The 26,523-nt window shown below is 40.3% G+C and overlaps 1 protein-coding gene and 1 long non-coding RNA gene across 3 annotated transcripts in view; one reads left to right on the top strand and one right to left on the bottom strand.

The window, feature by feature from the left end:
- Nucleotides 1–247: 247 nt before the first annotated feature.
- Nucleotides 248–22,030, bottom strand: LOC116691148 (anoctamin-10). 2 transcript variants are annotated; one of them, XM_032518521.1, is made up of 16 exons: nt 21,843–21,991; nt 21,649–21,714; nt 14,789–15,054; nt 13,323–13,496; nt 11,761–11,898; nt 11,041–11,157; nt 10,805–10,921; nt 8,555–8,851; nt 8,093–8,275; nt 7,819–7,874; nt 7,654–7,728; nt 3,872–4,036; nt 3,595–3,786; nt 2,905–3,042; nt 2,705–2,821; nt 248–1,093 (listed from the first exon to the last, which is right to left on the bottom strand). In XM_032518521.1, the coding sequence occupies exons 2-16, from the start codon at nt 21,657–21,659 to the stop codon at nt 1,073–1,075; spliced, it is 2,067 nt and encodes a 688-aa protein (XP_032374412.1). In that variant the 5' UTR covers nt 21,660–21,714; nt 21,843–21,991; the 3' UTR covers nt 248–1,072. The 2 variants fall into 2 exon arrangements, with proteins under 2 accessions (XP_032374412.1, XP_032374413.1); XM_032518522.1 differs by lacking the exon at nt 21,649–21,714 and having other exon boundaries at nt 21,843–22,030.
- Nucleotides 17,075–26,523, top strand: part of LOC116691164 (uncharacterized) — a 631,246-nt gene continuing 621,797 nt past the window's right edge. Inside the window, exon 1 of the long non-coding RNA XR_004332442.1 lies at nt 17,075–17,137. This is a non-coding gene — a long non-coding RNA (uncharacterized LOC116691164). The remainder of the gene's footprint in view (nt 17,138–26,523) is intronic.

Raw genomic sequence — 26,523 nt, 5'->3', positions numbered from 1 at the left:
GAAGTTTAACTGACACGTAACCGCGATCAGAGCTTACACGCTCACACGCTCACATGCTCCACTTAGCACCAACTGCAATTTTTTATTTTAAATGAACAAGCCACTTTGACATTTTTGAACTTTCTGTGACCCCCCCCCCCAACAAAAAATAAAATGACATGACCCTCCCCTATTGTCCTCCGGTGTCCATTCCATAAATACAGAACAGTCCCTTATATTCACCAGCCAGTTTCTTACTTTTTCTGTCTGCTGGTTGGTAACATACAGTGGGTTTATTAGGGGTTGTCTGTTTTTTTACTGAAAACAGCTGAATTGAGGCTGATGAGACCGGTGAGTCAATCAAAACAGCAAAGTTGCCGGCCAGAAAACCAAAACAATGAGCTAAAATATGCTAAAAACTTCTCTGCTCAGCTGAGAGGAATTGCACTGATGGGTGATAATTCTCTGTAGTTTTATTGGGTCTACCCTATTACAAAAAGATTAATTAAAGCTAATTTAAAGACTTTCATTTCTATGACAGCCTTTATATTTGCACTTTTTATATTTGCACTCTTCCCACTTTGTATTGCAACTGCTGGACAGCAATTTCCCTCGGGTTAAATAACGTCTTAACTTTATCTTATAATAATTATGAATCCTAAACACTCACTGTGTTTTATCACAAAGTGATCTGAGCAAAACCACTCCTGAAAGAAAAAAAATGGTCTTTGACTCTGCCCTTACAACAAATACTCTGTCCTGTCTGTCTTGCTATTGTAAATATTGACTGTACATTCTGTAGCCATAGTTATTTTAAAAGAGCTCTCCAGTTTCCCCTCACTAAATCTAAACAAACCCTGAGAAGGCCTCCATCATTTTAACATCTTTTTTTAAATTCTTTGTTTCAGCACACATAATAATACATTTAATCTGCAGTCTAATATTTAAAAAAATGTGTACAGTGTACAGGGGCAGAATCAGGGGCACAGCATTGTTAGCCTGCCAGAGATCTAAGAGATCTTCTCCTCTGAAGTGGGTACTATTTTCTGGTTGTAGCAGCCCGGTACAGGACAACATCAACACCTCAACGCAATCAAGATTCTTGATGCCGTTTCTGGAAGAGAAGAAAGAAAGGTTGTCACGCAAATGAAGGAGAGCACCAAAATGCTTAATAATGAAATCTACAGTACAGGCCAAAAGTTTGAACACACCTTCTCATTCAATGCGTTTCGTTTATTCTCATGACTATTTACATTGTAGATTATCACTGAAGGCATCAAAACTATGAATGAACACGTGGAATTATGTAGCTTAACAATAACGGAATTTATGTCTTATCTCCTAGTTTCTTCAAAGTAGCCACCCTGCAGTGCTTTGTACACTCTTGGCCTTCTCTTGATGAGCTTCAAGAGGTAGTCACCTGAAATGGTTTCCCAACAGTCTTGAAGGAGTTCCCAGAGATGCTTAGCACTTGTTGGCCCTTTTGCCTTCACTCTGCGGTCCAGCCCACCCCAAACCATCTCGATTGGGTTCAGGTCCGGTGACTGTGGACTCCATCACTCTCCTCCTTGGTCAAATGGCCCTTACACAGCCTGGAGGTGTGTTTGGGGTCATTGTCCTGTTGAAAAATAAATGATGGTCCAACTAAATGCAAACCGGATGGGATGGCATGTCGCTGCAGGATGCTGTGGTAGCCATGCTGGTTCAGTATGTCTTCAATTTGGAATATATCCCCACAGTGTCACCAGCAAAGCCCCCCCCCCCCCCCCCCCCCCCCCCCCCCCCCCCCCCCCACACCATCACACCTCCTCCTCCTTGCTTCTTGGTGGGAACCAGGCATGTAGAATCCATCCGGTCACCTTTTCTCCATCGCACAAAGACACGGCGGTTGGAACCAAAGATCTCAAACTTGGAAACAAATCTCTTCTGCTTGTTGCCTCTCCTTAGCAGTGGTTTCCTAGCTCCTATTTGACCATGATGTCCTGATTCGTCTCTTCTGAACAATTGTTCTAGAGATGTGTCTGCTGCTAGAACTCTGTGTGGTATTCATCTGGTCTCAAATCTGAGCTGCTGTTAATTTGCGATTTCTGAGGCTGGTGACTCAGATGAACTTATCCTCAGCAGCAGAGTTAACTCTTGGTCATCCTTTCTTGGGGAACACGTGAGCCAGTTTTGTTGTAGTGCTTGATGGTTTTTGCGACTGCACTTGGGGACACATACAAAGTTTTCGCAATATTCCGGATCGACTGACCTTCATTTCTTAAAGTCATGATGGCCACTCGTTTCTCTTTACTTATCTGATTGGTTTTTGCCATAATATGAATTCTAACAGTTGTCCAATAGGGCTGTCGGCTGTGTATCAACCTGACTTCTGCACAACACAACTGATGGTCCCAACTCCATTAATAAGGCAAGAAAGTCCACTAATTAACCCTGACAAGGCACACCTGTGAAGTGAAAACCATTTTAGGTGACTACCTCATGACACTCATTGAGAAAACACCAAGGGTTTGCAGCGTTATCAAAAAAGCAAAGGGGGGCTACTTTGAAGATACTAGAATATAATCCATGTTTTTCAGTTATTTCACACTTTTTTTCAGTACATTATTCCAAATGTGTTCATGCCTTCAGTGATAACCCACGATGTATATATTCATAAAAATAAGGAAACGCATTGAATGAAAAGGTGTGTTCAAACTTTTGACCTGTATGTAAGAGGTCTAACCTGCTCTCTCAAGGCCCGCATGGATGTGTACTCAATACGCTCTCTCTTTTTCCGGATCCAGTCCGGTTCATCAGGGATTAGTACTGCCAAAACCACCTTAACCAAGATCAGCACATGCTGCAAACACACACAGAGGTAAAAAAAGTCAGGGTGATATTCATCCCCCCCCCACCCCCCCCCCCCCCCCCCCCCCCCCTTACCTCGACCAAAACAGCAAACAACAGAATGTTTGTGCCGCTCATCCCGCCCTCCTGACACAGCATTTGTAACTGTGGTGACAGCAGCAGCAGCCAGCAGTTGGACACAACAGAGACAAAACTCAGGACCTCAAAAGCAATCTGGAACAAAAGACAATGACGTGAGCTGTTTTACTCATAATTGAGGGTGACATACTGGCTACCTCTCAAAGATCTCTGTTCTCTCTGGAAAACACAAGTTGTCCAGAAAGCAGATCAAAAACTAACCGCTATGCCAATTAATTCATTCCCTCTGCTATAACATCAATCAATACTGTTGAATGAAATCACATAATTCAACAAAACTGGTTCTTGCACCATACTGCTCTGTTGAATGTGAATGTGTGTGTGTGTGTGTGTGTGGGTGTTGTGTGTGTGGGTGTGTGTGCGTGTGTGTGTGATGATTGGGTCATGTGTGGATGTTATGGGAGAGAGAAGCATCTGTATACAGAGTGACATGTGACTGCTGCAGTACTAATTTATTGTTTATTTTATTATTTCTTTTTTAATTATGTACATTGTATGATTGTGCACTTTTTTAACTTTAACCCTTAATGGATGGGTTGGTCGTGAAATTGAATTGCCCCTTGGGGACTAATAAAGTTATCTGAATCTGAATCATTTCTTTTGTGCGTTGTGTGTTTTTGTGCTGACCTGCCACACGCCCATGTTGGCTACAGGGGCGTAGAAGGGTTTCCGGAAGAGTTTGCAGATCTTGTAGGCGTCCGTTCGGATCTCCGTTACATTATTGATGAGCAGCAGCACGGCCGTCAGAGGATACACACAGGAGAAAAGACTCAAATACCCAAACTGCACCAGGAGCTCGATGTACTCTGCAAACAAGCCCTGTGACAAAACAAGAAGCTGTGTCATACACTGCCAGAGTGTTTTCTAACCCCTGTTTTGACCTCTTCTGAATGCAGTTACTCACAGGAAAAGCAGGCAGGGTGCTTTGGTTTCTATATTTGTCCTCCTGTGGGTCGTCTTCACTCTCTGCCCTATTGGGGACGCTGATAAAGCGGTCCACCAGGTAGGGTATGACCACCTCGGTCACCTGGTTCACCAGCTGGGTCACTATCAGCAGAGACGCTAAACGCTTCAGACAAACAAATAGAATATGTGAACTTATTTTCACTCAGAGACACTTTGTGCGGAATGAGCTTCCAGGAGAAGTTGTGCATTTCCCCTCAGGTAGTCTCGCTTTGCCAGCTGGTCCACACAGCATGGGAGAAAAACGTGCTCTGGTTTATTGGCATTTCTTTAAACTAGGGCTGTCCCAAACAATTATTTTTTAAACGATTAATCTAGAAATTATTTTTTCCATTCGTCTACTAATCTAATGATCAATTTTTCGATTAATCTTTTATATTAGCGATTATTTTCCCATTGCTCAATTATTAAAAATTTACACAAAACAAATTTCAATAAGGTTCAAATCACTATTTCTTAAAATTGTTTAACACTGCTCTGTTCAAGTAAAATTAATTTGTAGTGTAACCTGAAGCCAGATATAGGCTATCAATCTAACAACAAAATACAAAGGAAGGAATACAAAGGAATACAAAAATAAAAACTTAAACTAAACAGAGCTAGTGCAAAAAGAGTCGCCTGTATTTGCTTTTTTAGTATTTTTTTTTATTTAGTAGCTCTTCTCCCTTTAATCTTACAGTAACAATGTGCAATTGAAACACAACATATGAACTCAAATGTAGCAAGTAGTAGCAACAATGAAACAAATTGACATTTCAACTCACATTCAGGAGGACTACACAAATAAAAAAACAAGTAAAAAAAAATAAATAAGTACAATTTTTCTCTCTCCTTTCTAAGGGAATTATGAGCCCGAGCCCGATTTAAACTCAACAATTTTTTAATAGGTGAGCCGTTATAACTTACGTTGTAAAGGACTTAAAGATATCTAAAAACAATCTGGCCTGATATCGCAATTATCAAAGACAGTGCTACAGATGGGGGAGACCCGGCAGAGTTTACCTCACACTCAAGTCAGTGCAGGACATACTGTATACGGGTGGGCTACGGGAGAAGCTGGAGAGGCATAGGTGAGCAGAACTTTCTGCGTTTTGGTACTGTTATCCTGACTCAGGGAAAATTTGACAGTTAGCCGAATTAGCTATAACCTCAAATAACATTATCTTCCCGGTAAGGCTAAGTGTGGAACAGATCATGCAGTGCCATAAATCCACGTAAAACAGGATTACCATCTGTGCATGCGCATGGCGGATTGTGCATGCAGCACAGATCGGGCACCAACAGTGCCGCTGCAAAATAGCCTCAGGAAGGAACTTGTTTTGGTGGAATGTGTACGTTCAAAAGTTGTTTTAGTTGTGCAACAGAAATCAGATTGGACAGATAGCCTAGCCAGAGATCTGAGGAGCAGTTAACCATAGTCCTCAGAAATCCACCGGAGTTTAATATTCCAACACAAAGAAAGCGGAAGGTGACTGACATACAAAATACATGCATGCGGCGGAATTTCCTGCGGTACCGGAGCAATCACGGAAGTGGAACGTTGAGGATGTAATGTAACAAACCAGAGGAAACAGGCCAGCCAATGCGTCACAGGGGGCGGATCCATAGGTTCAGATTGGGGGAGGTGATAGAAGGAGTCTACAAAATATGGAGACTAAATGGCTAAAATATGGTACTTTTAATGATCTCAGCTGACCTCTGTCTATCGCCAAGACCTGGTAGAACTGACCAGTTAGTTTAAAGATGTCTTCTCCAACCGACCTGGCCAAACTAAAGTAATGCAACACATTACATTACGTTATTGAAGAGTCACGTGGCGCCTGGTCCAGCCCAGTTGTTATGACTCCCAAGCCGGACGGCACTGATAGATGATGCAATGGTTTTAGAAAGTTGAGTGAAGTCTCTAAGCTTGATGCCTACCCCATGCCTAGAGTGGATGAGCTAATCAAGCGTTTAGGCTTTGCCCATTTTGTGTCTACTCTTGATTTTACCATAGGATAGTGGCAGGTTCCTCCACCAAGTAAGCCAATGAAAAGAAGTCTTTTTCTACTCCAGATGGCCTGCACCACTACAAAGTGCTGCCCTTTGTTGTCCATGGAGCACCAGCTATGTTCCAAAGAATTATGGACCAGAGGCGGAGGAGGCATTCACCCTTAAGGCTTTATGCACCGAGCCAGTCCGGAATACACCAGACTTTGGGTGACATGTTCGTTGTTCATGCCGACGCCTCGGGGACCGTGCTTGGAGCTGTGCTATCCCAGGCCAGAGGGGGGTAACAACATCCAATTACGTACATTAGTCGTAAGTTCCAAAAACATGAAAGGAATGATTCTACAGTGGAAAAAGAATGTCTGGCGATTAAATGGGCCCTAATCAAGCTGCGGTACTATCTCATTGGCAGAACTTAAATGGATGGCAACTGCTAAGGACACTAACGCACAAGTCCCACGGTGGTTCTTTGAATTGCAAAACTTTAATTTTACTGTTGTGCACAGGTCGGGAAGAGCCAACGGGAATGCAGATGCACTCTCCAGGAGGGATGAATGCTGGTTTGTGGACGCTCTCAGCCCCTGCCTATGGCTGGAGGAGGGGGTGTGTAGCAAACCAGTCACACCTGCAGCCCATCAGGTTATCAGGGGAAGAGCCAGCCCAAGGACTCATGGAATTGAGGGAGGAAAAAAGTCCCAGCGAGGAAACACTGCAGGAGTTTATTGTTCATTAAGGATATTGGCTGGAAAAAGGACTGACCTCTCTCTCTGCTTTAAATCCTTCCAGGACAAGCCGGCTGAAGACTGACAAACCCCGGATGGGAGAAGAAGTTAAAGTTTGTTCCACTGGCCTGTTCCTGATCTAAGTTATTAAAGAACACTTAATGTCAAAGCCAACTGTCTCTGAGTCAGCTATTTTCATTGGGAATCAGGCTTTCAAGTCCCCTGGATCGCTACCCCTCTGTTAACTCTTTCAAGAATAGCTTAGACACATTTTCTTTTAATCATGAAATCAATGTGCTTCAAATTTGTTTATAACATTTTTGTTTTTGTGTTGTTTGAGTCTGAAATAGAGGATTTTATATCCTGTACCAGAAAATGTTCAATACATTCTAATAAATTAGAGAGCTTTTTTTTATTTTATTACCTTACATTTTTTGGTCACACTTCAACTTTGCACTCATTCTAAAAGGAACTGATTTTAGACATCACAACAGATCAGTTTATGAAGAGCACTGCTCTATTGTGGTTCCAGACCTCTGAATCGCCGCCCACATCTCAGACTTATCAAGCGACCTAAATATTCCTGGTGTTGTGCTTTGTAGTCACAGTTAAAAGTGGGAATCTTCCTACATAGCCATCCAGCTACCTAGCTTCATTCAGGAAAATGGCAACATACAAAATGGCAACAAGTGTAAGCGACATTGACACAGTTGTAAAGATTTACAAAAGTCCACCTACAGAAATAATTACTCTAAAATCAATCAATTTGAAGTATATAAAAATGAAAATGTTATTTGGCCCAGCAAACACTAAGTTATCTTTGCTGTCAACTAGAAATAAAGCAGCAGGACGGTCACATCACTTGACGCAAAAGAAAACAAATAACCCTTCTCACAGCAGGAATATATGGCTAATATGAAAACAGTATCACGTTAAATGCATTGCTAAATAACTCTCCCTGCTTGAACACTTTACAGATACCAGTGGAAGAAGTGTAGAGCTCAGCTGTTACCTTGCGAAGCAAAGGCACATCCTGCTTGAAGAAGGCAATGTGGAAGAGAACTGCAAAGTTGTTGAAGAAGGTGAACTGGGGAGAGAGAGACAAGAGCCTGGTTAAAAAGCCTGCTGGGTAGGATGTAAGAGCTAATGGAGAGGAGAGTAGATGAGAGGAACTAACCACCAAGACTTTGGCTGTCAGATGGTTCTCGAAGGCAGACTCTTCTCTGTGGTTCTCTAAAGGGAAATATAAGGGAAATGGTTGGCTAATCATAAGCGTTATGAACAATACTATTGGCTGAATGACTATCTTCGATTCTTTTTTTGCTCTCTGTAAAGTGCATATATGTACTGCATACCTATGCACTGTACGTATAGTATATAAGACAAATAGTGTTGCCACTTTATTTATAAGTTCTTCATTCTCCCAATGGCATCCCCTCCGTCTAACTCACCATATTCAGTCAGAGACTGGGCCACCATCCTGTAAACATTTGCTAGCATATTAGTATAGACGATGTGAAGCACTGAGGGTATGTAGAGCAAAGTCAGAGACAGCAGGGACTCCCAGTCTTTGTGTAGCCATTGCACCTGGGCCTCCCCCCAGTAGAAACAAACCATTCCCAGTACCACCAACCCTGCAGAGACGTGACAGGGCAGGAGACATGATGAGGACGGAGGTATAGCTGAGAAGAGTGTTTGCAATTTTAAAGAGCAGAGCGTTTAAGTGTTTTCAACTAATTCAAACACTGGATTGGATTGCTTTTAGAAAATGTCACTAATACTTCTTTTACTCATAATAATAATAATAATAATAATAATAATAATTATCTATCATGATAATATCATGATACCTTTCAGCTCAGTAGCGTGCACTGATGAGTTCATTCAATTTACATTTACAATCTAAGTTGTACCTAAAAACAGCCCCACCACTGGCACTGACACCAGTGCCATGCGCAGGTCCCTCTGCCATTCAGGAAAGAGCGGCTCCATACGACCTGTCACTGGGTTGACCCCGATGTCGCCGTGGAAACCAGGTCGAGGCTCGGCGAAGCGGTCAGCCAGTGTCAGGGTCCCCCAGCGGTAGGACAGGGTGGAGCTCCGACGCTTCCACAGCTCCATAAACACCGTGGACCAAAGCATGCTAAAGATCGCCTGGATCATGTGACCGGTGACAGCTGGTGCTGAGTCATCTTCAGCATTTGTTGAGCCTGGCTCAGGTAAGAAAAACTTTTTGTCCAGTTAGTTTGTTGTTCAATTCACAGATGCACTTGAGTTAAAATACATCATCAATCAGCCTGAATTACATTGTGGGGCTGAGCATCCCATCCTCAATAACTGGAACACAAATGAGAGCCGTGAAAAAAAGTGTCTCACCGTGTGTTTTTCTGACAAATGGAAGCCAATGCAGAAGTGCAAAAAAAATGCAGTTCAATCAAATGCCCCTTTTGTTTCAAAGTTCTTAATATTTCAATGTTGCTTCGTGCATTGCTTTTAAACCATCTGAACCTGTTTAATGAATCCTGAATCCTGAATCCTGAATCCTGAATCCTGACGGGAATCTTTGCCTGCCTGCATCTTTTTCCTGCCTTGTTCCTGTTTACCCAAAGACTCTGTTACTTCTGTTTGGCTATTTTTCTATCCATGCCAATGAGCTCATGTGCTTACATTTTATCAATAAACTCCTGAACAGTTCAGTTCCTGTCTTCCTAGTCTGTCTGCATTCCTGCATTCGGTCCAATTCCTTCCTGCCTTTCACTCACCTCCGTGACAATAACTATAGGCATGTAACATGCTTTAACATGCTGACACTACAAAAAAGTCATCTTTACCGTGTTACCACCCTCAGGGCAAGCTTTACAGATTAGTAAGCAGAACACTTTTTTTCCCCAGGAGTAGCAAAAGATAAGTATGGAAGTCAAAAACAGCCGGGCTGCAATCATTTCATTTTATCAATATTATCAAGATCATAAGTTAATTACCATTACCATGACAACAAACTTGTTGAAGATCCCATGACATGGCGCTTTTAGGATGCTTTTATATAGGCCTTAGTGGTCCCCTGATACTGTTTATGAAGTATCTTTCCCAAAGTTCAGCCTTGGTGCAGAGTTACAGCCACTAGTCCCACAATGAGCTCTCCTTAGGATGTGCCATTTCTGAGTCTGTAGCTATTGAGGAGAAGAGTGGGCGGGTGGGGGAAGGGGGAATCTGAGCCTTCATTTTCTGAAAGGCAGAGCAAGATACCCTGGGCTCAGTTTACACCTATCGCCATTTTTTTGGCACTGGGGAATGCATAATAATGTTAAAAAACCTCACAAAGTGAAATTTTCATGCCGTGGGACTTTTAAAGTTTTCTGTTGATACTGAATCATTATCTTAAAACACAAGATAATTAGCTTGTGATCTAGCTTATCAGATACCAGGATTAAATTAAACAAATATTACAACAACAATCCTTGGCTTCCATTGATAAGATTAGCTAGGCAGACTTTTAGTATTCTTGCAATCCTCTGTTATCCCCATAATCTTTTGGTGTAAAGCATCACACACTTTCCAGTGAAAATGAGCGTCATACTTCTGAGTCTTTTCAAGATAAATCAGCTGCTTTCCTTTATCTAGTTAGATACCGCATTGCCCGCTGCTGTTCATTCATTCAAACAGTTTTTTTTCTGTTATGTTCTGTAAAATTGGGATTTTTTAACACAGGAGTCTATGGGTATTAACTCACATCGAGGAACTGCAGTTCAGCTCGAATGCAATTTTTCTGTTGCATGACAAAAACAACTGTTGAACGTACACGTGGTCCACCAAACAAGTTCCTTCTCAAGGCTATTTTGCAGAGGCACAGTTGCTACTTCCAGCGCTTAGCGCCGCCCAAGATTGATTGTGATTGGTTTAAAGAAATTATTAATTAACATTACTTCTTGTGATATTTATGTTCGTAACAGTACAATTGTAAAAAATCTTTTTCATCTGTGAAATGTTATTCCATGTTATAAGTTTTAAGATTAACATCAAGGTACACATATGTTTGTGATTAACAAACTCTAGTTGCTTGCAAAACCTTTATAATAATACATATTCTAATGGTAAGAGTGCTAAATATCTAAATAATAAATGCCATACATGAACAAACATAAATGATAAATCCACACACCCACCTGAGAAGAATGTAATGGACAGGCCCAGTATCGCCGGTGGGAGCAGAGACCAGGTGTAGAAATCAAGGAAGCTGAAGTAGAAAGCCACAGGGGTTCCAAAATACCCATTGACTGAATCTGGATAAAGCAGCAGGTGACTGGTGTAAGTGCATGCATGGTTCATGGTTCATACAGGCAGGAAACAGAAACTGTCACCCACACAGCCATCTATTGTGAATTCTACGTGTGTCACCCACCTAGCGGCTGAGCCAATTGATTCCCAGAGTACCAAGCGTTACTGAGATCCCTCAGTTTGGTCGGGTTGTGGAGGGGAAACGTGTCCACAACAACACCAGCTGACACAAGCTTGCGCCCTAAATAGAATGATATGAAAACATGGGTGAAAGAGGGACAGTAGCAACAACTAATCCACACATACCCAGTTACACACATACAGTATACGGTACATCACACACACTGAGGCTGTTGCTGACTGAAGCAATTTCTTGATCGAATGTGAGAAGAGAGGAAAGACATGACACAGCTGAGGTCAGCTAAACATAGATACACATTGTACATCTGGATACTGGCTGAATGTGGAGACAGCAGTTAAATAATATTTACAACATTGCTGTCATCATGTCCAAAACTCAATCCTAATTGATGATTAGATTGTTCTCAACACATTATATGAACTGATTGGGAGGCTACAATGTGATGAGAGGAGTGCATTATAAAGAAAGTCTTAACAAGTGGTGATCTTGTTGTTGTTTGTGTCTGTGTATTTGCATCTTTGTCTGGAAGCATTCCTTAAAATATTCAAATTACACTAAGTCATAAATTAAAAAGACAGAATTCTGCCCCCTTACTGGTATATTGTCTTTACATTACGCCATAAATAAAGTATTTAACGCAACGGAAATTTGTTTGCATCCTGTCTTTCTATACAGTTTTGAACACACAGTGAAATAACTCACAGATGTTGGCACGATGTTGCAGTACGTAGCTGTCAGACAGGCCGGGTATTTTCATCTCTTTCTGCGCCCGCATACCATCCAGCTGATACCTCACTATGTACTGCCTCTCCGCCAGGGTCAGGAACACCTCCATGTTGTCTGTCACACACATGGATAGACACAGATACATAAATATAGCTAGTGATGCTTGGAAACAAACACACACCAGAATGAAAAATACAGTTTTAAAAAGAACAAGAGTTTACAGCCATGCTGTACGTATGCAGATGTTTAGTGTGTATACATGCTAAAATGTTACTATGCCCTGCTGCACCCCGTAACACCCTGCAATGACCTGCTATGCCATTAACTACTACAACTACTATTTCAAGTCATGGTTCCATTATCTTTATTGTGACTATAATTGCCACTCTTCATCACACCCCCAACTGGCGCTGTCCTACCAAGAGCCTGGGTCTGTCCAAAGAAAAGGACGTTTTCCTCACCTCTTGAGGTTTCTGCCTAAAAGGGAGTTTTTCCTCTCCACTGTCACAACAAATGCTAGTGATATTTATTAGTTATTACCCCCCAGAAAACTATAATGCCAAAAAACATTAAGGTTTCCTCTCCTTGTTGTTACATGAATGTATAGCAGTGTACATATATGGTTATGTATTGCCGCAATTATTTTTTTTTTATTAAAAAAAAATTAATTTCCCCACTGTAGGACAAAAAAAGGTTTTCTTATCTTATCTTGGTTCAGTGAACTAAGCCTATCATTAGGGAGGATTGTACTAATAGGATATGTTCTTAAAAATGTACAATGTTCCCAAATTATAGAGAACAGAATAGAATACAAAAAAATGTATCAACTAAAAAAATGTAAGGTGCATCGGTACACTATAGAAACACACATGGACAGCACATTAAAAAATATATATATTTTTTTTAAATTGCCCTTAGTAACATTTCTAAAAGTTTCTTATTATCTCAACAACTGCCATAATATATTCATCAAACTTCTAACAACAATATGTGAACAGCACTCTTCATACAGCAATATAACAGTAACAATGACTGTGACATGAATAATTACAAAACAAAATAATGGTCACAACTTTAAATAATAACAGTACTTATATTAACCACAATATGCACTTGTTGTATTTTAATGCAGGCTGATAACAATAAAGTAAAACCACGGCTGAGTGAACAGAAAAGGCTCCAGGATGAATAAATCCTGGCTCTTTGCCTGGCTATCTGTACAGAATAAATCTCCATGGTAACTTGGGTGCCTCTGCTTTTGTGAAACAAAGTCAAGGCTAAATTGAGCCAGCTAACTGGAATATCCCGGCTTAATCCATTATCTTGGTTTTGCAATACATTCAAAGGAGAAAATACTTGTAATAGCATTGTTTCAGAGAAGATAGTATTTCAACTTTGGATGTTTCCTTAATATCTGATTTTGATTTAATACAGTAAATACAGTATATTACGTGTTGGACCTTAAAACAACCCAAATCCACTCCCTCTCTTTTTATGGTTTCAACATGTAAAGTACATTCAAAGCTAGACAGTTGTACCTGAATCTTTAAAGTTGTCTCTGTCATTGTAGGAAAAGGCTTCCATGTCTGTGTTGCGGTAAGTCTTACATAGACCTAACTCTTCAGTGGCTTTAAGTAACGTACAGCGTGGGGCGGAGACCACGATGAGGTCACCACTGGCATCCTCGCCAGGGTGGGCCAGCAATGCAGCACCTGGGGCGGAAAGAGTTGCAAAAGAGGGTGTATTAAAACTCTAATTTTTGGTTATTTGTAGACAGACTTAACATGTGAACATATCGTTAAGTGAGCTGATCACATTCCTTCAATAAGGAGAAATTGAGCCTTCGGAGTGTTTAGCTGATGAGCAGGTGGCACCTTGTACGGCAGCCTCAGCCAAAGTGTATGAATGTGTGTGAATGGTAAATGGTTCCTGTACTATGTAAAAGCACTTTGAGTTGTTGTTAAGACTAGAAAAGCTTTATAAATACAGTCCATAGCATTACACATACATGTAGTGATAGAGATTTGAACTTAATGACATGCATGATTTGCAAGTGATTTCCTGAGAAATTAAGGAGTTACTGTATTTCTAAGCCAGGTCAAGCTTTATTTGTTGATGTGACATTCCACTAATGAGATGCATGTCTTTTCCTTAGAAAAGAAAAACAATGAGATGCATGTCTTTTCCTTAGAAAAGAAAAATATTGTTAAGTGTCATCAGTAAAGAAATGATAATGAAAAAGGGCCCAAAATTGTCAAAGCAAAAACCTTTAAGAGCAAAGAACAGAAGAGGAATATATGTCTGAACTGTATGTTGCTGTATTGCTTTGTTCCAACTATAATTACATGATGTTGACATTAAGTGAAATAAGCTATTATCGCACATTTTCAATCAAACTGAATTAATCTTAATGTATTGTTCATCATTTACAGTATGCAGTATACAGTACTCATTTTTAGACTTTTTCACTGTGGGATCTTCAAAAGTTCTGTAGGGCTTAACATTTTTTGGCAGCCCAGCATGGTTGAAATTAAAAAAACAGAGTGATCTAAGAGTAGTGATTTAGATCTATCCACCACGACCATAATGACAATAATGACACAAGTTATTATTTATAAATGAAAAAAAGTAGTTTGAATATTGAAATGAAGGGTTTATCTGCAAAGAAATGCATGTGGATACAGCTGCAGAAAACAAGTATTCTTTTCTTTTCATATGTTTTTTGTCCTAGTAAAATATTAACCACATCTGGCCAACATTTATATGAGACCTAGACACCATTAGACATATGAATCTCCCAACGGGGATAATGAAAGTTTATCTTACATTGGAATTATGACTCTCCTGTTCAAGAGACTTCCAGTATGAGAGAGTAAAAAAAGCTCTTAAAAGTTTGATGTGTATGTTTTTTTTGCATGGTAGCAATCAATGCAGATAGACACTTGAGTTGCACATGACTCTTGCAGCTCATCACTTGCTAATCACTACACTGTTGAACACTTACCTCCATCTTTCTGAGGAGCTCCAATCAATCTGACGAGCCACCTTTTCGTCTCAGGGCGAACTTTCTCCCCTAGCTTCACCAGAACCAACGGCTCGACCCGCTCCGATACACAACAGGGGCAGTTAACTTTAGTCCAGCTTGGTCCAATAGTGGTAGCACTGAGTTTGCTCAGGGCCTTCCCCGCTGAAGTCTTACCCTCCGGCTGCTGGGCTGTTTCACTGCTGCCCCCACCGCCACCTTCATCACCCGCCTTGCTCATTCTGAGACTGAGAAGAAATGTCAAAAAAACAGTTGTAGCTTGTAGTTTCTGTAAGAGCTATTTTCATCTGTTTCGGGTGTAGGACACAAATTGTCTACTGGTGTCACTAGTGTGCTTTTGTCCATTTAGGTAGGAAACTTTCAACAGGTAACAGGGTGCTTTGAATCGGAGGAGCACAAATAGTTTTTCACCGCATCAAATCTCTGCCCAACAAATCAAGTGATCAACAAATGTCCAAAAAACGCAACAATGACTCACAGTCCAGGGTCCTGACACTCCGGGGGGCCTGAAACTCCAAGGGGGGGGGGCTCTGACGCTGAATTTAAATTTTACTTTCATTGTGCGACGCAGAGAATTCGTTCACGGGATGTAGTGGTGGGCGGATTAATCTAAATAATATATAATAATCAATAATATTGATACCCAGGTTGGTATTGATATTATCTATCTAAACCATTAGAAGAATGGCTCTGGAGTGCTCTGTGGCTAAATTTTCAGGCCAAAAATAAAACAACGGCAAGCTGTATAATTTGTAAAAAGGCTGTTTGATACAGTTACAGTACACAACAAATTTATACAAACATATGAAAATTCTGTCCTGGGATTTAACTTATTAAAAATCCAATCCATTAAAAATCACAAAAACACTTAAATGTCATGAAAATTCATTCATTACTTGGTATCGGATTGATACCAAATGTTGCAGTATCACCAGAGAATGTCTAATAAGGGGAGAGCGTCCACTGTCGGGAAAACTTCCGGCCTCTGAACTGGTTGCAGTACCACTCTAAATCCCTATGAGGGCGCTTACGGGCAAGTGCAGAATGAATGGAGGTCTATGGAGCTGTACCCCTGTAAATCCACTTTTCTTAGGATATAATATTTAGTCTAGTAATTTCAATGTTGCACTCGAAAGGAGAGGCAAAGAAAATACACACTAATGGGTGTTAGATTTTTTTAAAGTCACTTTTTTGCTCTAAAAAGCCTTTTAAAATTTCAATGACATCCTACATATCATACGGCCAGATATATTGCTTTACAACAAGCTCTGAGTCACTTCCTTTATCCTCTCAAGGCATCAACAACACAGCTGACAGGTTAGGAAATCAAATTACTGATCAAATCAAATTCAACATTCGACGCATAATCCATGTTGAACTTGCAAAAACAACAATCAGGCGAAAGAGACAAATTTTGCTGCCTAATTCCATAGACTCCCATTCATTTTGCACTCACCCCCAGTGGAACTCTGGTGTAACTGCAACAAAGTTTGGTACAATTGGGCTTAATAGGGACTGAACAGGCTCTCCATGGACGGGCTCCAGTATCGCACACCACTAATGATCAGAGCCACCGCTTGTCAACAGTCAAACCAGGCAACTGCTTGGGGCCCCTGGCCGTGAGGGGGCCCCCGAGGGCTAACAAACTTTATTTCACAGCAATGACTTAAAATGTGGCAACCAAAACTCCAACCTCTTTCCCTTACACAAACTACTTTTTGCAATGACATCTCAGTCGGAAACCTCCCCAAAGGGGCCCTACGTCATTCCCTACAATGGCATGAAAGCAAGATGACCAAACTTTTAAATTGATTTAAAGTTAAGTCAAACAAAAACGAAGAGGAATTATCCTTCTGGGAGTGAAAAAGGGAAGAGAAAAAAAGAGGATTAGGAGAAAAGAAAGCAAGACAGTGGTAAGTAGAGCAGATCATGAAGATTAGCCTACGTTGAGTAACTGTCTGAATGCTGTTATTTAGTCTTAACTAGTCTATAGGAGAGACACTTGAATAACTTTAGCTAACGCATAACGCGTTTTTTCTTTTATGTTTTTGTTAACTAGTTAACCTAGCAAGCAGTCCACAGCCATGCATGCCAGGTCCCCAGGGGACCGCAGCAGCAGCCTAGAGTGTGTGGGGTAAAAGTTGCTTTAATGAGCTTGGTTGCTCCGAGGAGCTGTCCACTGTATGTGAGTGGAAGAATTACGTCTGGCATGACCAGATATTTTATACATATTTTATATACAATATTGTAGGTGATACATCTGATTTCATATACTGCTTTAGTAAAAAATAATATTTTCCAGGGCTCTGGGTTATTTGACAAGTGACAAGAGGCTCTCACCTGAGACCACTGTTGACGCATATACAGAACGCAAAAAAACAACTGTTGCACTAGTCTGAACATCTTGCCGTGCCAACGTTGCAATAAAGGTTGCCTAAATGCCACGTACATTTGCTGTCAGCTTACTAATTGGTTGTGCGTTTTGTGTAGATTTGGACTTGTATACGTTTTCTTCCACTTTGTCTAAACGGCGTGAGAGGCCATGTTCACCGCTGTTTGGCGCTGCCTGGTGAATGTGACGTGCGCAGGCCTTGCTGGATACATGTGACCCTTTTTGTGGATCTACTGATCGCTGTGGATTACTTTTTTTTCGTGTCATTGGACCTACGTCAAAATACGGATCTATTTTCTTAACGTGTTTTTTTAAGTTTTATGGTGGGATTGCACTTTGTTTCTACATTTGGAGAGGCATCTCAACAGACTGTTGGTCAAACACTGATTGTTTGCTATTACATTTTAGTTGAATTTAAGTCATTCCGCCACCGTCTGTCTAATCGTTCAAAGACAGCCGTGCCGTGATTGGATTTCATGAGAGGGAATTGTTAAATTGTTACAATGTAATTTAAAATCTGCTTTAAAAATAAACAAATATGTTTATTTAGCATGTTTGTTTGGTCCATATGTATGCTGTGTTCCCCAAGTGTTAGGGCTAGGTCTCAGCTGCTACGATGAGTTTTTATTGTTATATTTTTTTGCCCACCCTGGCTCAAAGGTCAAACTCGACCAAAGCAGACAACATGCCAGGAGGTCACAGTTTCTTTAACCAGACAGGCCTATATCAGAGGGGGGCTGATGACGACTCTTGGCTTGGGACTAACGGATCCTGCAATGTGGGGAAATATATCCAGTGACAAAGTGAAAAAAACTTTCTCATTGAAAGAGGGGACTCTTCGATTCACCATCGAGGGTTCAGCAAGAGACTGTGGAATAGGTGGTTAATTTTGCTCGTTTAATAATGACATGTTGTGCAGCCGATTGCCTAATGGACAAGCAGCACCACGAGAATGTTTATTATATTTGTCATCAGCCTTGATAAATTGTAGGTAGGATATTTGTTTTCACAGGTTTTCAAAATGGTAAACCACCACACTTTATGTATTGGTTTGTATACATATCTGTACCCTATTAGATGTGTGTGTGTGTGTGTGTGTGTGTTTCCCTGTGATGTGCTGTAAACAGTTTCCAATTCTTTTCCAATGAAAATATCTAGCACCACCTCCAAAAGTTGCTAAAAGTAGATAGTCATTTGTCTGTGTTCACCACAGTCTGACTAATCAATAACTAGAGAACAAGAAATATAAGACAACAAAAGTTAACCAAAGAAAAGGCATGAAGTGTCCATTCTGTAACTGGGATGATGATGATGCTTTTGAACAATTCGTTTTTGGAACAATAACAAATAACGTTATTTATTATTCACCATAAGGCCACTTTGAATAATTAACGTTGATGTTAAACAGTTCATGGCATAAGCAGTCTGTGGGAATAAGCCACTACTATAGCGCGGCTAACAATAGCCATGTAAGCTCATGTTAGCTCTAATACTTTGGGTTCATCTACAAGCATATATAAAATTATTTAACTAAAAGGTTAGCCAGTGGAACACAACCGGCACAGGTTGGTGACTGTTAGTATTTACAGTCTATGGCACAGTGGCATATACCATCACCCACAGGCAAATGTTGCTGTAGTGAGCGCCATGTGCCACTAGGGGATCGGCATATGCATTTGGAGCACAGTGGCTGACCACCAGACACGTTTTGATCTCTGCGCTACTGCATGCATTGGGTGAACCTGTTAAAAGAATTTTGAGGTTTTTTTCTGTTGTTACAATGTTGCACTTTTGCTTGCTTTCCATTTTTAGCCGCATTATTGTCGTGCCAGTCTGTCAGTCCACCACTTTGGTCCACATTGAAATATCTCAATAGCTATTTTTTTTTTTCATACATGGTCCCCAGAGGATGAATCCTAGTGACGAGAAGCTTGTTCTGGCTGTGTCTATCTCTTCCGAACTGTATGACATGTCAGACAGAAACTATCATAGCAATGACAGAAAAGACCATATGTTGAATAATATCAGCTCAGATCATTGAATGTTGCTTGTGACTGTTTTCATCAGCATATGCTCTATAAGCTTCTTGTTGTTTGTAGTTACCCCTCCGTATATATAGCGTTAACTCCCTTACTAAAGTCAGTGAAGCACTCGTATAAAGAGCTCCCCAGCACTCTGTTCTACCAGAGAAAAATGGACATGCCCCAATAAATGATTTCCAAGTTCCAATTACACATACTATTAAACCTTCTTAACATCATTCCGTATTGCTATTGTGAGCATGTTACCATACGGATGCTAGTTTCACTGTCATAACTTGGCTATGATGCTTTTATGAGCAGACTAAGGCTGAATCCCATTCCTTCCCCTTACCCCTACCCCTTACCCCTTCCCCTAGCTTTTGCGCGTTCACGCGGGACCTAGTGCTGGTCCAATACGTATTACGAGCTAGGGGTAGGGGATAGACCGAGGGCTGTATAGCCCTTGAAACCTAGTGTGGACGCGACCTCACTTGTAAACACACAGGCATCAATGGCTGCCCGTCGACCAGAGAGACTCATGAATGTAAGTACTTTCGGCTTAAATAATTGATTAAAAAGTTACGACAGTCTTGTTTTGTGGTCTACGCAGTCCTGTACATGTGTACTTGCAACCATGTTCCTAACTGAAACTTTTTAAAAATCGCTAGCTTGCAATGCTAACGCTAACGCTAATCGCTAACGCTAACGTTGATTTGCACAACAGTCCCACATATTTCTGCCTTGAATGGACTGTATACATCGCATAGATTGTATAGCTATATATATATATATATTAACGGTCTACGATACATCGCTACGTGCCTAACATATACCGCCCTGTATCACACAGGAGGACACAGCAGCTGATCCAGTTTGGGGCTGAAAACGAGCAGACGTTTCCTAATTCATATGTTCATGTTGTACCCATTCATTATTGCATTGGTAGCCTACTGTATTATTGTAATAATCTGTAATTAATTCCTGTTCATTGTTCATGCACTTGTATGTTGTTGTTGGTTTTGATACGGGACACTGATGATATGTGAGGGGGAGTTACTGGCCAAAAGGCTCCAGACTGGTCTGGAATATCAGAACAGCTGTAGTTAATTTGTTTATTTGTGGTCTGTTTGTATTTTTTAGTTTTACACATTTAAAGCCTTTTATTGTGTGCGACATGTTAGTTATGGTTCTAATAGTTGATAATGGTTCTGTAACATTATTTTATGTAACGTTTTTGCCTGTTATGTTCATTTTATCTCCAATAAAGACAGATTTTTGTCAACAAAATGTTTTTGTGAACATCAATGACATTCAAAACGGTGATAACTGAAACCGATATACACACACCATGTACAGGGTGTATATGTATGTATGTGTACACATGATGCATGTGTATACACATTTGTATTGCAAACAGACCTAAGTACTACACAGATAAGTACTCTGCACTACCAAAGTGAACCTAAAATAACTATAAAATATATAACACACACTGTTGTCCAAACCCACACAATCAACAGACAGAGACGCCATCTTGGAGGTTTGTGATCAATTCTGTATGGTGATGTCACCAAGTGGTGTCCCATTTCATAGGGGTATGTTTTCACCCCTTACCCCTACCCCTTGGTTTCAAGGGCCAAGGGGTAGGGGTAAGACGGAGAAATGGGATTCAGCCTAAAAGTCATGAAGCATTGAAGAAACACTTGTGTTAGGACCTGTTAGTGTGCCACAAACCACCATGAACCTTTGTAACCTTTTTTCTGACATGAAAACTGACCTTTTATAATTCATTATTTACATATTTGATGGCAGTCATAGCGTGACAGTTTCTTTTCATCTCTGCATTTGCATTACCAACTATAACAATACATTCAACTGGCTATGGAGCTCTTAGATTTGCATGCAAGATGCAGGAATTTCAAATATAATTTTCCAGTAATCTGCATACTGTACTTTGTCATTTGCACTCTAGTTGTTATTTTAGTTACTTGCTACAGAGTGCAGCAAGCAACTGAAACAACAGCAATAGTGCTAATTAGTTATCTACATGAAACGTTTTAGTTTCTCTGGAGGAAACTGTGTGTGTGTGTGTGTGTGTGTGTGTGTGTGTGTGTGTGTGTGTGTGTGTGTGTGTTTTTCAGCACTAACCACCTAAAAAGAACTTCCTCTGTTTTGACTGCGGTGCAACTGGGCTTGAAGATACACTGACATACAGTCAAACACGTGGAAGACAGGATAAGACTAACAGTCACAGGAATACAGAACCAAAGGTTAAACAGTCCCTCCAATTATGATTGAGATATGTTTTAACAGACGGAAGCGAGAGAGAGAGAGAGAGAGAGAGAGAGAGAGAGAGAGAGAGAGAGAGAGAAATATGGCGAAAAAGGATGAGTCAGAAAATAAAACACCTTGGGAGCATTGATGATGAGGTTTTGGTCTCTGGTACTACAACAGGCCCACACCCCTTCAAACTCCTGTTTGAACACACAAACATGCACACACACACACACACACACACACACACACACACACACACACACGAACATGAAGACAACAACATCTATTTTCCTGAAAAAGGCACTTTCTTTTTGCAAACACTTACCCTTAGCCTCAGTGTGTGGTTCCTCCCAGCTTTGTGTTTGTGTATATGTGTGTGTATATATGTGTGTGTCCATATAGCAGGAATGCGGAGGAACTTCTAGCGACTGCAGGGTGTGGAGGGTTGTTTGGTTTATATCCAGGCTCCTCCCTCCTGCCTACTCTCTGCTTTACTGTTGCTGCAGCCCAGGGTCCTACTGCTCCACCCGCCTCTGCTACTCTGAGTAAAAAAACACACACACACACACCCTACGCTAAAGATGTTTCAGGGCAACTACACTTTGGTTTGAAATTATAAACAATCTGCTGCTTTAAAAACATGTCAGGTAGATTAGCTTAGAACATGGTTGACCTTTATTATACTAAAACAAAAAAGAAAGTCCAATGTTTGACATTTGGACAAATTACACTGTACCACATACTGCAACATCAGTGGTTAGCAATCTTTTTAAATTAAGACACACTCAGCACTTCTCACCTTATATAAACATTTAGTGCCACTGCATTCAAACTGTTGTAATGTCATATGGTGTATCAAATTTCCTAGCCACACCAAAAATGACAGACCTTACAGAAAAAAATCAAACAGGAAATACTCCGACTCGTCCTTTGTTTTGTCGCCTTGCTTTGCTAAGGCTTAACAAATATAATGTCTTTCACAATGCCTGCATGATATTCCAGGTCTTTCACGGGTTAAATGATTGTGTGAACTTGTTCCAATCTGTCGTCCCCAGCACATTTACAACACAAGGGAAAAACACCTAATCACTGGCAAAAAACGAAGGCTAAAGTGCACGAGCCTTAGTGTAGTTTTGAAGGGACCACAGATCTGAAACAAAATTGAAATTGTTGCATTCTGTTTCCATTTTCAAGAAAAGTTTGAGGGAAAAATTGATTATAACATATGATTGTTGAATATTCTTTAAGTTATATTTGTACTAAGATCATCTGTATTTTGTTGTATTTGTCTGTGTTGTGTCTATTGTAAATTGAGTTTTTAGTGTCTGTATATTCTCTGTTAGTTGATAGTTTGGGGTTCCCCATTTCCATGGCCTACATACAGTAGGCCATGTGAAATGGGGATAAAGCTTAGATCATGCCAAAAAGATCAAGACCCTATCCAAGCCCGTGCACATTGTGCCCGGCCCAACACATTAACTGTAATTAGGAGCCCAAGTCTGATATAGGAGAGACCATATCTGGGCAGACATAGCTTTCTCCCCACCAAATTAGGCTAATAGTAATGATTAAAAAAACACAAATGCTTGATCAATACCATACAGCCTTCTGCTTTCTAGTCATTGCTAACATATTTTATTCCTGTACATTTATTGTATAACATATATTTAAAATATTCAGGTCTGAAAGTCTGAAAAAACTGAGAAGGGAAAATCACACTTTGTATGAGCTACCTAAAACTCATAGACATGCTCCGTGTCATTTGGTTGGTAACAAGACCTTTATTTGAATTAAGGGTGTCACAGCAAATAGGATTCTACAGCAGCGCTAGCAGTTCTGTAAGGCTGTAAGGAACAGCATTGCTTTGAAGTAAATGCTAACAGCAGCATGCTAATATGTTCACAATGACAACAATGACATGCTAATTTTTAGGGGTGATCCGAGTATCCGGCTGAAACGAGTATCCGGTACGGATAGAGCACTTTTGCCGAGTACAAGTATTATCCGAGTAATATGAGTCAATATCCGTGCTCGGATTGAATACAACTCCTCAACTGGCCGCGCAGCGTTCTGTGATAATCACAGCGCCCCCCCCGCCTACAAACCCGCTCGGATCAATCACACACACACAGAACATGGAGAAATGCGCTCCCTCGGCCTCTCTCTCTCTCTCTCCCTCTCTCTCTCTTTCGCTCTCGCTCGCTCGCTCGCTCTCTCTCTCTCTCCCGCTCCGTCAGGCAGGCAGTCGGGTCTGCGGATCTGTTCCGTTAACGTTTAGGGTTTCTTCAGCTTCAGGTTTGTTTTTAACTTCGGTTTGCAGTCCTTACATAGTAACCAGTAGATTTCTGGTGAACGTGGGGTTTGTAGTCCTTACATAGTAACCAGTAGATTTCTGGTGAACGTGGGGTTTGTAGTCCTTACATAGTAACCAGTAGATTTCTGGTGAACGTGGGGTTTGTAGTCCTTACATAGTAACCAGTAGATTTCTGGTGAACGAGGGTTTCAGACATGCTGCTTGGTTTAAATGTGACTCCCGTTGCGTCTCTGCCATCGGAGATTTTTTTTTTTTACTGTCAGCTGCCCCCGCCCCCTCTCTTTCTGTGTCACTTTCTTACACACACACACAACACACACACACACACACACACACACACACACACACACACACACACACACACATACCTGGTGTGGAAATAAAAAAATAAAAAGAACCAAAAAAAAAAAATCACACTGATCATAAAAAAATTTAAAGTTAAAAAAAGAAAGTTATATTGAGTATGAAAACTCTTGTTCATTACATTTTACTTCATAATTGCAACCGCATGTGTTGTATTCATTGTTGCAAAACGTTCTGTATATAGTTTGTTTGTTACCATGACAACACCATTGATCTGAAGCTTGATGCTGTCATGTAAATAGTTTTCAAATCAGCAATAAATATAACAATTTTTGATCAACTCATATCAATTGCATGCTTAAATAACATACCGGTTAAAGCCTCGCACATTTCAAGAGAACCCGACCCACTTCCTGGTTAAATCTGACCACTTCCGGTTTAGGCCCCGCCCCGTCCGAGTACGGATCCGGATACAGATAATTCATGTGGCAAACAGATACAGATAATGCTGTACTCGCTCATCCCTACTAATTTTTAATACTCAATTACTACACCAATAACTATATCATTTGCTTAATGTGTATACAAACGCTTTATCTTTCTTATTATTTTATATATGTATACAGTTGCTCTCAGGAATTGTGCGCCACCTTTAACCTTCCCTTTTTTCTTTTTTTTTCTTCTGCACTACTTATGTTTTATATTTTTATATTTTGTGTTGACACTGTAAAGGGGTTGCTTCAATCTTGTTGCACAGGTACTGCACTTGTTTATAATGACAATAAAGGCATTGCATTCTATTCTAATATTAAGTAGCTAATATGAACCATGTTATCATCTTAGGTTAGCATGTTAGCATGATAGCGTTTTCTAATTAGCACCAAACCCAAACTTTAACTGAGGTTGACAGGAATGTCATTAGTTTTGCAAAGATGACATCATAAACAAAAATATTGGACAAAGACCACTGTTGACCTGGTAGTATCACCAACATCTAATCTACCAAATTTCATGGCAGTCCATGGAGTTGTCGACATTTCACTGAAAAAGATGGCAGTGGTGCAACATTAAGGATGCAAGCTAAAACCCCAAAAACTAGATACGTTACGTGAGACGCGTTTCTGCCGCCACCATCTTGAGTCGGAGTAAGACCATTGACTGCATTTCTTTTTTATTATTATTATTATTTTTAAACTTTACAGACATGTTAAATGTTTATTAAACAATTTGGCATCAGGAAAAAAAGAAAAAAAGAAAAGAAAAAATAAATAATACATTTTCATTTCTATCCAGTGAACATTATAGGGTACCATAAAAAATAAAGAACAAATATATATATATACAAATAAATAAAAATTAGAAAAGTGAATTAAAACATAAACATCAAAGACACAAAATACAATACACTGACAAGATGACATGGGCTAAGGGTATATAATTATAATTCCTTAAAATTTTGCAGTAGAACAGCTATATAGATAGTTTTCTTATTATTAATAATTTGGATAGACTCACAAAAGTTTCAAAATTCACTTCTTGCAATGGCCAAGGAGTCAGCAGAAGTGGAACCTCCTCCTTTGTCTTGTTTTTTTGTTATTGCCACTCTTCATTCTAACCCCAACCGGCCCGTCAGACACCGCCTACCAAGAGCCTGGGTCTGACCGAGGTTTCTGCCTAAAAGGAAGTTTTTCCTCGCCACTGTCGCACTGTTGCTTGCTCTGGAGGAAACTACTAGAACTGTTGGGTCCTTGTAAATTCTGGAGTGTGGTCTAGACCTACTCTATCTGTAAAGTGTCTTGAGATAACTCTTGTTATGAATTGATACTATAAATAAAATTGAATTGAAAATTTGTGAAAGCTGGTCGCGATTTAGCAAATTTTTCTTTATGGATATGAAATTTCCCTTGTAGAATTAGTAAATTGACAATCCTGTGTAATTTTTTGTTTTTGTGATCATATTTAATAACATCTTTTGCTTCTAATTTAATTTGGCGATTCTTTTGAATAGTTAAAAAAATTTCAATTTTTTTTCCAGAATTCCACAGAGAACCGACACTCCCAGAATAGATGTATAATAGTTTCTTCTTCAATTTTACAAAATTCACATTTACTGTCCACAGCCATCCATCCATCCATCCATCCATCTTCATCCGCTTATCCGGTATCGGGTCGCGGGGGCAGCAGCTCCAGCAGGGGACCCCAAACTTCCCTTTCCCGAGCCACATCAACCAGCTCCGACTGGGGGATCCCGAGGCGTTCCCAGGCCAGGTTGGAGATATAATCTCTCCACCTAGTCCTGGGTCTTCCCCGAGGCCTCCTCCCAGCTGGAATATATTCCAGCTGGAATAGATTCGTCAGTGGGATAAATATTATGCAGTATTTTGAAATG

Source organism: Etheostoma spectabile, chromosome 6 (genome assembly GCF_008692095.1).
Source record: "Etheostoma spectabile isolate EspeVRDwgs_2016 chromosome 6, UIUC_Espe_1.0, whole genome shotgun sequence".
NCBI lineage: Eukaryota > Metazoa > Chordata > Actinopteri > Perciformes > Percidae > Etheostoma > Etheostoma spectabile.
The sequence above is the reverse complement of the archived record's forward strand: the minus strand, read 5'-3'. Positions and strand labels throughout refer to the sequence as shown.